The 12608-nt window shown below is 60.2% G+C and overlaps 1 protein-coding gene across 4 annotated transcripts in view; it reads left to right on the plus strand.

Annotated features, from left to right (window-relative positions):
• CACNA1S (calcium voltage-gated channel subunit alpha1 S) overlaps positions 1 to 12608 on the plus strand; it is an 89291-nt gene that overhangs the window by 48407 nt on the left and 28276 nt on the right. For all 4 annotated transcript variants that reach the window (XM_089773632.1, XM_075910480.2, XM_075910483.2 and 1 more), the window contains exons 23-29: positions 450 to 502; positions 2006 to 2152; positions 2305 to 2506; positions 6097 to 6255; positions 7110 to 7220; positions 8579 to 8662; positions 12210 to 12266. In XM_089773632.1, the coding sequence (XP_089629758.1) occupies positions 450 to 502; positions 2006 to 2152; positions 2305 to 2506; positions 6097 to 6255; positions 7110 to 7220; positions 8579 to 8662; positions 12210 to 12266 (813 nt within the window). The remainder of the gene's footprint in view (positions 1 to 449; positions 503 to 2005; positions 2153 to 2304; positions 2507 to 6096; positions 6256 to 7109; positions 7221 to 8578; positions 8663 to 12209; positions 12267 to 12608) is intronic.

Raw genomic sequence — 12608 nt, forward strand, 5'->3', positions numbered from 1 at the left:
GGTGCTTCCTCCTGGCCACACACGGCACTGCAGGCAGCTCTGTGCGGGCACTGGGTGTGAATCAGCGAGGCGATGCGCCCGGCCCTCCTCTTCGGAGGAAGTGCTACAGGCTGCCATGGCAGGCTCTGGCTTTCGAGGCCTGCAGGGCTCCTGGGGGCTGCCAGGGCAGCTCAGTGCAGCGGGAGGGCTGGGCTGGGCTGGGCTGGTTCGTCAGCCTGGGTTCTAACCGACCACCTCTAATGAAAGGCCCAGCTGGGGCAGGGCCCAGGCTCCCACGGCCGGCCCTAGTTCAGACTGGATCAGGGCCAGGAGGCTGGGTCGGGGCCAGGCCGTGGTGTCAGGCCAGGATGTTCTGCCATTGCCAGTAGCTGCCCTTGTTGCTAGATCTATCAGCCAGGCCCCTGCCGTTCACAGCAAACCCCCTGCTTGTGCTCTCTGCTTGCACCTAGGGCAAGTTTTACAGCTGTACGGATCTGGACAAGATGACGGAGAAGGAGTGCAGGTGAGCACCCCCTATGGTCCCTGCATGCTCATTGCAGCCAGAGTGCAGGGCCCTGGCGGGGAAGGTGAGGCAGCCCCGGTTTGCCTACTTGTGCTCACAGCCCATTGCTGGGATCCTGCCACGCGGAGGAGCCCAGGTGAGGGTCTCTGTGCAGTACAGGCCGTTGGCTCTAGTGGGCAGAGAGCAGCCAGGGCTGAGCAGGAGCTGGGCTTGCAAACCAGAGGAAGGCCAGGCCAACGGTCACGGTGCTCTTTCAGGTCTTCATTCATCCTCCAAACCGGCGCGAAGACGGCAGCCACCGGTGCCCTGTCTCCTTTGCAGGTGCCGTGCGGGGTGGAGAACCTGCAGGGCTCTGTGGAGGTTATAGGGGGCTGCCCTGGGGCTGTGGAAGGGCCAAGCTCACCCTGGGCAGCAGCAGCGTGTGGTGGGATCGGCCAAGCTGCTGCAGCTGGGGTTGCCAGACGGTTGAAACAAAAATACCGAACACGGCCTCCCTTCCCCTCCTCCCCCCCCCCAAAAAAACCTGGAAAAAATTCCGTTGAAGAAAAAAACAGAGGGGGGGCCAAAGTTGTTGAGCAAAAAAAAGGGACTCCAAGACTTATTATGCTAAAAAATAAATAAAATAAAATAAAATAAAATAAAACAGCATGTCCCCTTTAAGAGTGAGTGGAGGGATAGGAACAGGGAGTGGTTGAGCACTAAGACCCAGGGGAAATGCCGGCAGCCTTGGGGAACCAGGTAAGCATGGGGCTGGGGGGTTGGGAGTTCGGGGGGAGGCCGGGCGCTGAGTGTTTGTAGGGTTGCCAGGTGCCCGGCATTTTCTCCTCCTGGCTGGGGAAAAATTCAGAGAATCCGGGCATCTCAGGTGTCCGATATTCCCTGCATTTTTTTACCGGACAGGAGGTGAAAATACCGGCCTGTCTGGGTGAATGCCGGACACCTGGCAACCCTAGCTGCAGCTGGTGGTTCCAGGCTGCCACCGCTAATCCCAGGCGCTCCAGGGCGATGCGCCAACCCCACGGAGCCTGCTTGGCTGCTTTGCCGGCACAGGCCTGCAGCGTGGCAGGAGAGCCCCGGGGGCATTCCCTGGCCCTGCGGCTAGTTAGTGGGATTGGGAGAAATTGCTTAGTAACACGATCCACTTCTCCAAAGCACATTTATCTGCGAGCCTCGGGCAGGTGGACCCTGATGAGGCCGCTGGGCAGGTCATAGAGGGAAGTGTTACCCTGGCAACTGCAGGGGGGTCCTTCATCCACACACGATGCGGCTTCCCGTGCCTGTCTGAACTCCCAGGCTCGGCCCTGGTGCCTGTTGTGACCAGCACTGACCTCTGGCCTCCTGCAGCTGAGAGTTCCGAGGTTGATTTGGAGCGATGCCGTGCTCCGAGCAGCAGGGCGCCTTCAGCATGTGGTCATGTGGGAGGGGGGAGGTCGTGGGCAAGTGTTTCTGGGCCCGGTTCCTTGCTTACTCACCCCGATACATGTGGCACTGCCTCCCTTTCAGAGGCAACTTCATTCTCTACGTGGACGGCAGCCCCACGCAGCTGGAGCTGCACTCGCGCGAGTGGGTGCACAACGCCTTCCACTTCGACAACGTCCTCTCGGCCATGATGTCGCTCTTCACCGTCTCCACCTTCGAGGGCTGGCCGCAGTGAGTCGGGGGGAGCATGCGGCGCGGGGGGAGGGAGATCCCAGCTGGGAAATGCCACATGAAGGGACCTGCAGCTGCCTGGCATGTCCTCCGCCGGACCAGGCCTTCCCTGCGCGGCGTGGTGAGCGCCGCGCTCTCTGCTGCTCCTGCAGGCTGCTGTACAAGGCCATCGACACCCACACGGAGGACATGGGCCCCATCTACAACTACCGGGTGGAGATCGCCATCTTCTTCATCATCTACATCATCCTCATCGCCTTCTTCATGATGAACATCTTCGTGGGCTTCGTCATCGTCACTTTCCAGGAGCAGGGCGAGAGCGAGTACAAGAACTGTGAGCTGGACAAGAACCAGGTACTGCCCACGGACCCCCTGAGCTCCCCCCGGCCCACAGACACCCCTCGGACCCCAGTCTTTCCCTCCCAGCCCTGGGGAACCCCAGGTTCCAGGCACGCCCCGCTGTGGGTGTGGGGAGTGAGAGGAGAACGTTGGACCTTGGCTTGGACATGGCTGAGCAGGGCCGGCTTGAGCCATTCCTGCGCCCTGGGTAGCAGGCGCGGCCCTGCCCCCCGGCGTGCTGTGCACCTCACAGCTGCCATCAGGCGCTCCCCATAGGTTGGCTCCGTGCAGCTGCCCGGCTAGGCCCCCCCTTAATCCGGCCCTGCGGCTGAGCTGCGGGATGAGAGCCGGGGTCCCCCCGCTGGAGGGGGGCTGAGCGGTGGAGGCCGGGAGCCCAAGGACAGGGCTATTGTACAGGAGTGTCAAGCGGCAGAGCTGAAAGACGAGACCCGCAGTTCTCCCAGGCCTCCTGGCCTCTGCTCACCTGCGCGTCGGGGCTGGGCCGCTCTGCTGAGAGCCCCGGCTGGGCAAGCCACTAACTCGCGCACTGGATACGTGGGCTGCAGTGGGGCCTGCCCCAAGTCAGTGACTAGTGGTTGCCTGCCAGTGAGGGGCGGTGCAGGCCGGGGAGGCCCCTCAGGAGTGGGAACCGCTGCTCCCTCACCAAGGTGCTAGTCCCACGCCCCTGCATGCCGGGTTCACGCTGCCCTCGTGCCCTCGAGTGTTCCTGGGTGGGTAGACTCCGGCCCCTTTCTGTGTGGGGCTGCTCAGGCTAATCACAACGGGCTGAAACCAGACTCCCTGGGCTCCCGACTGAACTCGCGCAGAAAAGCGAGCAAAGACAAACGCCCCCGAGCGCCTGTGGGCAAGCAGGGCAGCCCCCTGTGCCCGACCTCCCCATCCCCATCCCCACGCTGCACGACACTGGACGAGCCTGGGAGCTTCTCTTCCTCACGCTGCTCCACACTAAAGATCATGGGGCCCCCAGAGACACTGGCTGTCCTGCTTGTGGCAGCCACCGATAACCGACTGTCACAAGCGGGGCTGAGGGCAGTCGGGCCTAGTGGTGACAGCGAGCGCTCAGTCCAGGGAGGGCAGAAGTCAGTCGGAGGGACTTGTAAGTCACCGCAAAGATGTCAGTCAGGGAGCAGGCCAGCAGCAGGCCCTAGCACGACCCCTTTCCTTTCAGAGCCGTCTCCCTGGAGCCCTTGGGCCGGGTTTCTTGGGGCAGCCTAGTGGAGGGTGTGTGGGAGGAGCAGGGCACAGTGACCGAGCTGAGTGGTTCTGTGGTCACAGTGCTTGTGGTGCAGCTTCAGAGACAGACGGTGGACCCCAGGATTTGGGCAGACAGCCAAGTTTCCCCCTAACGTGCGGTTGGGGGTTGGCCGATGGGGTTGGCCGGCCTGGCGCTTGGACGCCGCTGAGCCTCTGCTAACTGGCTGTGCGTGGTGGGGTGCGCGGCGAGGCCAGCAGCGGGGGGTGTTGGCGAGTCGAGGGGGATTTCAGAGGGGACCCCTAATTCCCAAAGAAAGGGGCCGGCTGGGTCGTGGCCGGTGTGGACTTGCAGGTGCATTGTGGGTGGCGAACGAGAATGGCGGGAACGTAGGGAGCAGTGTAAGTGCTGCGGCAGGGAGGCCACCTGATTCGCTGTCCCTGCCTGTCCGTCACTGCGAGGGCGGGAGGCGCGAGGGCCATGGCCCTGGAGGGGCAGAAATTCCTGTCAGAAGCTGGAAATGAACTGGGGGCCCCGGCTGGGGTCAACCCATGGAGGCAAAAGTTGGGTTTGAAGACACAAGCGGTTTGCTGAGGCTGCAGCACTAGGCCACCATCGGCGGGTGACTGGCTACCCTTGGGAGGTGGCCAGGTCATGGGAGTCCTCCCTTTCCAAGCTAGCCGTGTCTCTGGCAGCCTTGCAAGCCACTGCCTGGACCCTGCCGCTTCCCCAGGTTGGCAGGGGAATCCAGGCCCTCCCTGGCTCAGCAGCCACAGTCTGCTCCAGCTCTGACCTGGTAGCTGTTTCATGGCTTGCTTGCTCCTTCCTGGCTTTGTACTGGCTCCGGGCTCCGCAGCCCTGGTGCTTCTCCACGTGCCGCCTGTCACGGGTGAACTGGCCCTTTTGACCCACTTCGGCCTTGAGCGGGGGAGCCCCACTCCCGGTCACAGTGATGGCTATCGCCCAGGGACGGACTGGCCCGCTCTCCCTGCCGTCTGCTGAAAGAGCAGCTCCGCTCCAGTGGGGCAAGAGGTCTGTCTTCATCGGCTTCTGGACCGGATCCCCTCGGACCGAGGCCTGCATGTGGCTCACAGTTCGCCGTGAAATGCTCCAGTTGTTGGGCATTCGCAATGCCCCTCATCGGCGCGCCGCCCCGGACAGATGGGCAGGCCATGTACCCAGGGCTAGAGAAATACCTTGGGTGCTTTGTCAGCTACTGTCGGGAACTGCTTCTCCCTCCTGCCTGACGCCGAGTGCTCACACAGCCCCGACCCAGCATCCCCGGGGCAGAGCCCTGTGTGGGCAAACGACCACCGCCACCCTGGCTTCCACCCAGCCTGGCCGGCAGCCTCCCAAGCCTGCTAGCCAGCACCGGGCAGCGGCAAATTCATCGTATCTGAAATGCGGGGGGTTATTTTGAAATAACTCCCTAGCGTAGACCAAGGGCTAGTGTGTTACTATTCTGCCAAGGCCTTCCCTGGTTCACGCTGCTAGCTATTCCTAGGCTCCTGCACGGCCTGCGTCCCTGACCTGGTCAGAAGACTTCAGCAATCTTCGACAATCTGCTTTTTCGAAAGATAGCGTCCACACTGAATGGACGCTGTCTCGCATTTAGCTGTGATGACTATGGATGGAGTGGCTACCAGAGCACCTGTGCTTTTTCCTCTTTCCTCTTCTTTCGAAAGAACTCCCTCTTTCCTGTCCACACACGCCTTTTTCCAAAAGAGCTCTTTCGCAAAAAGGCTTCTTCCTCGTAGAAAGAGGTTTACCAATGTCAGGAAAACCCCTCTGTTCTTTTGATTTTTTCCAAAACAATGAGATTGCAGTGTGGATGTAAGTGATGGGGTTTTTTTTGGGAAAAACGGCCATTTTTTCTGAAAAAACTCTGCAGTGTAGACATACCCTGAGAGTCAGAGGTTTCAGCACAACAGTTTGCTGGGTTTGTTGCAGTGTGGTTGAAAATGTGTCCACTTTGATCAAATGTCATTTAGAACCCCCGTCCCCGCCTCCCGAAATAACAACAGACACTTTCCGAGTGGAGTGGTTTGGGGTGGTTGTTGTGATTTTTCATTTTGAAACAATCTATTTAAGCTAACCAAGGTCGATCGGTGGGAAACATTCCTGCTTTCTCAGGACAAAACATTTCAATCAGCTCCGAACAAAACTTTCCTGGGAATTTTGATTCATGGGAAATTTCCAGTTTGTTGTTGTTTTCAGAGTGGTGGGGGGAATGTTCAAAATCCCAGGATTTGCCACACAATGGAAAATCCAGGTCTGGGCCGGCTCTGCAGGGGGAAGGGACAGAGTGGGGAGCTAGAGGATTTACGGCTGGGAAACGCCACCTCCGTTCCACGGCCTTCACCGCCCGCCTGCCTTCCTCCTCTCGCCCCAGCGCCAGTGTGTCCAGTACGCGCTGAAAGCCCGCCCGCTGAGACGCTACATCCCCAAGAACCCCTACCAGTACAAGATCTGGTACGTGGTGACCTCCTCCTACTTCGAGTACCTCATGTTCTTCCTGATCATGCTGAACACCGTCTGCCTGGGCATGCAGGTGAGCACGGGCCACACCTAAGGGTGGCACCCTTTGATCTGCTGTCGGCAGGGCATGGGGGTGGGTGGGCCTCTGGCTGGCATGCCCTCAGAATGAGAGTCAGGCTGGGCCCCGGGCCTGGTGCATCGGGGGCTATGGGTGTGGAGTCCGGCCTGGGTTACCGTAGGCAGTGTGTGTGTGTGTGTGTGTGTGTGTGTGTGTGTGTGTGTGTGTGTGTGTGTGTGTGTGTGTGTGTGTGTGTGTGGAGTCCAGCCTGGGTTGTGTGTGTGTGTGTGTGTGTGTGTGTGGAGTCCAGCCTGGGTTACTGTAGGTAGTTCACAGCACTGCTCAAGGGAGGCCCTTCCTCTGTGTGTGTGTGTGTGTGTGTGTGTGTGTGTGTGTGTGTGTGTGTGTGTGTAAAAGCGCAGGGCGGGGGGGAGAGAGACAGTGTGTGTGTGTGTGTGTGTAAAAGCGCAGGGCGGGGGGGAGAGAGACAGTGTGTGTGTGTGTGTGTGTGTGTAAAAGCACAGGGCGGGGGGGAGACACGGGGTGTGTGTGTGTGTGTGTAAAAGCGCAGAGCGGGGGGGTGGGAGAGAGACTGCGTGTGTGTGTGTGTGTGTGTGTGTGTGTGTGTGTGGACAGAGCAGTGGGCAGGGTCCAGGGCTGGAACAGGCGATGGGTGCGGCTGAGAGACCTTGGCTGAGCTGTGTGTGAAGGGAGCCCAGCATCACAACGTCAGTCCATCTTCTCACCTAGCCAGAGCTCTAGCTTTGTACGCTGGTCTCAGGTGCCCATGTCCTGTCCAGCCTCGAGACCCGGCCCCTTCCTGCTCCCCGTAGCCCGGGGCCAACCTGTGCCTCTTCCTGTCTCCCCAGCACTACAACCAGTCGGCCGAGATGAACTATCTCTCAGACAACCTGAATGTGGCCTTCACCATCCTCTTCACCGTGGAGATGTTCCTCAAGCTCATGGCCTTTAAAGCCAAGGTGCGTGTGGGGTGACAGTCTTGGGGCAGGAATCTGGAGAGGGGTGCTGGGGGGCGGGCATAACTCTACCAGCATATGGGCAGCTGAACCTAGTGGCTGGAGCAGGAGTCTGCAGCCAGGAGTCAGAACCAAGTTGGCGGGAGCCAAGGCAGGAGCTGTCGCTGCTGAGTCAAATGTGTTGAGTAACCCCTGGCCTGCCTGTCTGCCGACTCCTCCCCCCACTCGGGTACCATGTCCATAGGCAGACAGCAGCAGGCCCTGATTCCCGACAGGGGGTGCAAGTCCGGAGCGGGGCCCACGTCTGGGAGGGGCCCAGGGGGTATGAATCTGGAGGGGGAGGGGGAGGGGGGGAGAGAGAGAGAGAGAGAGAGAGAGAATGAATCGGGGGGGGGGGGGGCTATGTGCAGGAACTCGCCCCAAGCGGTGAGCATGGCATGTCCTCCCCATGCCACGTCCCTGGGACACACTCCCCTGGTGGCTGGGGGCGCTGGGGAGACCCGCCCAGGACCTGGCAGTGCCCGAGGGAAGGAGCAGGGCCAATCCAGTCCACATGGGGGAGCCCTTCGTCCAGCTATTTGCCCCCACCCCAGCTCTGCTCACTGCCCTGGGTATCTCTGCCCTGGAGGTGGGAGGCTCGTGGCCCTCCCTGGAGCTCCCTGACAGGGCCTGCGGCCTGTGTGTGAGCAGCCCTGCAAGAGCCCCTGAGCTGAGCTTCCTGCCCCCTTGGGACGCATGTGAGAGGCGAGGCAGAGCCCCCGTCTCCCTCTCCGCCTGCCCTGCAGGCACGTCCCTCAGGCCCACGGAGACGGCCAGTCACCCTCTGCTCCCTGTGGCCTGCCCGGCCGGGGATCCCTCTCCCACCCAACCTCGCATGGCGCGCTGAGCCGCTGGCAGCCGATGGCGTGTTCCCTCGGCCCCACCAATGTGGGCTCTGCCAGCCCCTTGGAAAGCCCTGCCTGTGGCTGATCCTCCGGGGACCAGGCCCTTCCCCGTCCCCTGCGTGTAAGGGAGTCACATGGTCATGGGTCAGCCTGATCCAGGCCCTCCCCAGCCCGCCACTGCCCTCCCTAGAGAGCCTGGCCCCCGGCAGCCCACACGCGGAGATGTGGCCACGGCAGCTGCACTTGCAGGCGGCGTTTCCCGCTGCAGCGCCTGGCCACGTGCCCCCTGTACTGCCAACCTGCGTCTCCCCGGCCCGAGCTCCCTCTGGCGCAGCGGGTGGGCGGCTGTTGGCTGGGGAGTCAGCGCCCCGCGCTCAGGCACGGCCGGGTCCTCCGTGGGGAGTTCTAACCCCCGTCTGACCCTCGGCTTCTTTCTTCCGTTCGGCTGCCTCCTCCCCTCCGTTCCTTCCATCTCAGGGCTATTTCGGCGACCCCTGGAACGTCTTCGATTTCCTCATCGTCATCGGCAGCATCATCGACGTCATCCTGAGCGAGATCGATGTAAGTGATCCCCAGGCCTGGGGGGAGGGGACGAGTCCGAGAGCGTGGCCCTCCTTGGGGCAGGACACGGGTAGGCTGCCGGTGTCCCACCACCACGTGGGAGGCCTGGGGGCCTTCAGGACTGCATGTGACGCTGGGCAGGAGGAGAGTGTGGCGGGGCCAGGGCCCGCGGGTTAACCTTTTCCTGTTTAAGAGATGGTGCTGGCAGGATCTCTTCTTAGCCCTTACACAGACATGGTGGGACTCCTGGCCTCATCGGCTCTCAGCCCGCCCCCCTGTCCTGAACCTGCCTGGGGAGGTGCCCTGTGGAAACCAGCCTAGTCCTGGGACAGATCCAGAACCTCACGCAGGCTCAGCGGCGACATGCCAAGACTCTCCGGAGGTTGCGCCCACGTGGTACCCTTCAAACACATGCCCAGATGGCTAGCCATCAATTCACTCGGCCTGAGATCCTCACAGGGATGGGTGAAAGCCATGGTCCCTACAGGAAGCTTCTGGCCTGCGCTCCGTGAGGTCCTGGCACTGTTTCGATGACCTGTTGCGTGTGCTTCGAGCTGCGTGTGAGGATTGCCGTATATACACCGTGCCTCCTCCGGGTGTGTGGGCCTGCGTATCTGAGACTGGAGTATGTTCAGTGTATAGACCATGTCCATGTGTACTCTGCACTGTGATGCATAGAACAGCCTGCATACAGGAGCCGGGTCAGGGGCATGTTGGAACTGCCATGAGCACTGCTGGGAGCTGTATACCCGATTGCCAGCATGGGGCATGTAAACTGGCTCCACACACACCGGGTGTGCGGTGCGTACCAGAGACCGAGCCGTAGGTGTAGAAGTAGCTTGGGACGTGGGGTTAGTACATCCCAGCTAATAAATCCCATCCCGTCTTTCTTTACACAACGCACAGTCAACCTGTGGAACTCCTTGCCAGAGGACGCTGTAAGGACCAGGCCTTTAACAGGGTTCAAAAAAGAGCTAGATAGATTCATGGAGGGTAGGTCCTCAATGGCTGTTAGCCAGGATGGGCAGGGATTAAATTAACCCCACTCCTGTTCTCAGGCCCAGCCTTCTAGGCCCGGGGCACATCAGCCCCACAGGGCAGCTTGCAGAGAGCCCCAGATTGCCTGCAGCTGCTGCCAGGCATCCCTTGCCCCTTCCCCAAACCCCGAGCCACCCTCCCACAGGCTCTGTGCCCGCCGAGTGCTCTCCATCTGCCCGGCCGCCTTGAGACACTCCCTGGGCTGCTGGGTCCTCCCCAGCTGTTCTCAGCCTCGAGGGCACCCGGTTCCTTCCCACTGTTGCTTGGGGAGGGATCGGCTGGAAAGAGCTTTGCACCCCGGGCATGGAGGAACAGCCCAGATCACCCCACCTCCCCTCCCCCTGCAAGGGACATCGAGGCTGGTTTTGGCCTCTCTCCAGGGATTCACTTGGCCACCGGGACATCGCTCCCATGCCCCCGCCATGGCCACCGAGGAGGATCCGGGGGGAGGGGAGAGCCTCTCTCTAGCCTCCAGGGCTAAGGGACCACGGGGAGACGTGGGCTCCACGGGACGGGCTGGTGAGCAGGAAGCAGGCTGAGAGGAGCTGGGTCTGTAGCTGGAGAGCGTCAGCCCCACGCGGTGAGCCCTGCTTTCTGCCTGGTGGCTGCGGGGGTGTCGGGGCCGTTGCCCATCCGGGTATCTGCACCCGTCTCACCTGGCGTCTGTGGCCTGGACTGCGCGGCGCGAGGCAGACAGATTGCGCAAGGCTTAGGGCCCCAAGCAGCTGCGGGGGCCCCTACTGGCTGTTTGAGGATGTGTTAAGAGGGCCCCCGGGGCCTGGCACCACCTCTGGCTCCGGAATGCTGCTTCCTGCCAATGCGCCACGGGTAGGGAGACAGCATCCGCAGCAACGCTGCCATCGGGGTCCCAGCCCCTCGCGGCCAGGGGCAAGGCGAGAGTCACCACCTCCTGGCCGTTGTTTCCTCCCGGCTGGTCTGCAAAGTCTGTCCTCTCCTTCCGTTCTCTCTCCGTCCGTGTGTCTGTGCCCTGCCGCTCGCGGGCTCCTGCCAGCCGGGGCGGAGGAGGGTTTGTCTCCGAAGCCCTTTGCTGAGTCGTTCAGGCCTCAAGCCAGCCCCAAAGCACAAGCAAGCGGCCCCTTTGACTTCTCTGGGACTCGGCGTTCCGCGCCGGTGCTGGATCGTGCCCAGGGGCTCTGATCCAAAGCCCACTAAGTCAATCGAATTCCAGCCACTGACATCACTGCCTGTGGGGAAGGCCTTAGGAGCGACAGGCCAGCGTGCTGTGATGGTGCCCAGGAGCTGTGCTCCTAGCGGTGGGGTGAATTGCCCCCATGTGGAGCCCCCTAGCCGCGGAAGGGGAATAGCTAGGGCCGGGGTGTCCAAGACGCAAGCCGCTAGCCACAGAACTGGTTGGACACCACGGAGCTAGAGCCCTGCAAATCTACAACAGCCGCTTTATAGCTATGGACCCTTTGCAGACCAGGAGTCAGATGCAAATACAAATATTATATCCACACAGGGCACCAGGAACAGCTGCAGTCAAGAAATGAACACATTTGGCTCTTTGCATTTAGCCTGGCAAGTGACTCGAAAAATGCTCATGAACCGATGCCACCAGGCGCAAGATAGTAGCACGCCTGTGGTAAACTGAGGCAGCTCTGTCTGTGTGTAGACTGGACCTTTGTGCTAGAACCCCCCTCAGTCAGTACTGAAAGGGGGCAGTGAAGCGAAGCAAATCTCCCCACTTCACATTTCTCACCGCCAGGCAAGTCGCTCCAGTTTCACTGACGTTGGTTTAAAAATCGGTTTAAATTAAACCAGTGGGCAGACACGTGGCTGGCACGTAACAGTCCATTGTGGGCCTGTACATCGGTTTCAAATCAGATCTGTAGTTAACCATTTGTGCATCGATCGGGGGTGCCAGCTACACAGGAACCCAAGCTCCATTTTCCAAAGCGACTTAGTGACTCTAAATCCTAGAGACATTGACTGAGACGTAGGCTCCTAAGGGTCAGATTTACAAAGGGATTTAGGCACCTGAAGATTTCATACCAGCTATACCAAGGCCAGGATGAAGCTCCCATACACATCCTGCATAAAGCCCTTGCTATCCCACCATAACACTGCTGGGGCTCCCCGGGTATTGTTCAAGCAGAACAACTTTCTAGTGCAGACGAGGCCTGTGTCTCATGGAACGTCACGGGGGGTGTGGGCCTTCAAGTCGCTCTGGCGCGTTTGCAGATATTTTCGCTCGTGCCATTTCTCTTCCAGGCGTAGTCGGCTTTTCCTCCAGATGGCCCTGGGTTTGGGCCTGGATTCAGAACCCCCTTTTTCAGAGCATTTGATTTTGGGCCACCCTACCCTGTCTTCCTTCTGTGTGTCTTTCTCTCTGTGTTTCCCATCTGCCTCTTCCTGCCAAGTATCTGTGTCTGTCTGGCTCTCTCTGTACGCCCGCCACCTGTCTGTCTGTCTGTTCTCTGTCTCTCTTGTTTCTTGGCCCTCTGGCTGTGACAGTTTTCTCTTGCTGACTCTCTTGTTCTCTTGACAGACGTTTCTTGCTTCCAGTGGCGGACTGTACTGCCTGAGCGGAGGCTGTAGTGGCATTGTAAATATCAGCAGCATGTGCTTGCAGTGGCTCCTTATTGTCCTTGCCTAGTTATTTCTCTGCTGCCCTCCGCTGCTGTGTTTGCGTGGATTGCATGTTGGGAAGCCAGGGAGCTGCTCTGCAAATGCCCAAGGTGACTCTCCCAGGATGGAGAGAGGGTGGGAGCTAACGACACTGATGAAGCACACCCAACCTCTTTGATATCCTCTTACCTAACACTGAAGTGTGATCTCCATCCATCAATCTATCCATCCATGCCTCCCCCACCTTAACCATTTCTTCCATCCATCCATCCTTCCTTCATCCGTGAAATACAGACAAACTCAGGCCAACCCGAGACAG

The sequence above is a fragment of the Pelodiscus sinensis genome, chromosome 27 (assembly GCF_052426305.1).
Source record: "Pelodiscus sinensis isolate ZL-2025 chromosome 27, ASM5242630v1, whole genome shotgun sequence".
Lineage (NCBI taxonomy): Eukaryota > Metazoa > Chordata > Testudines > Trionychidae > Pelodiscus > Pelodiscus sinensis.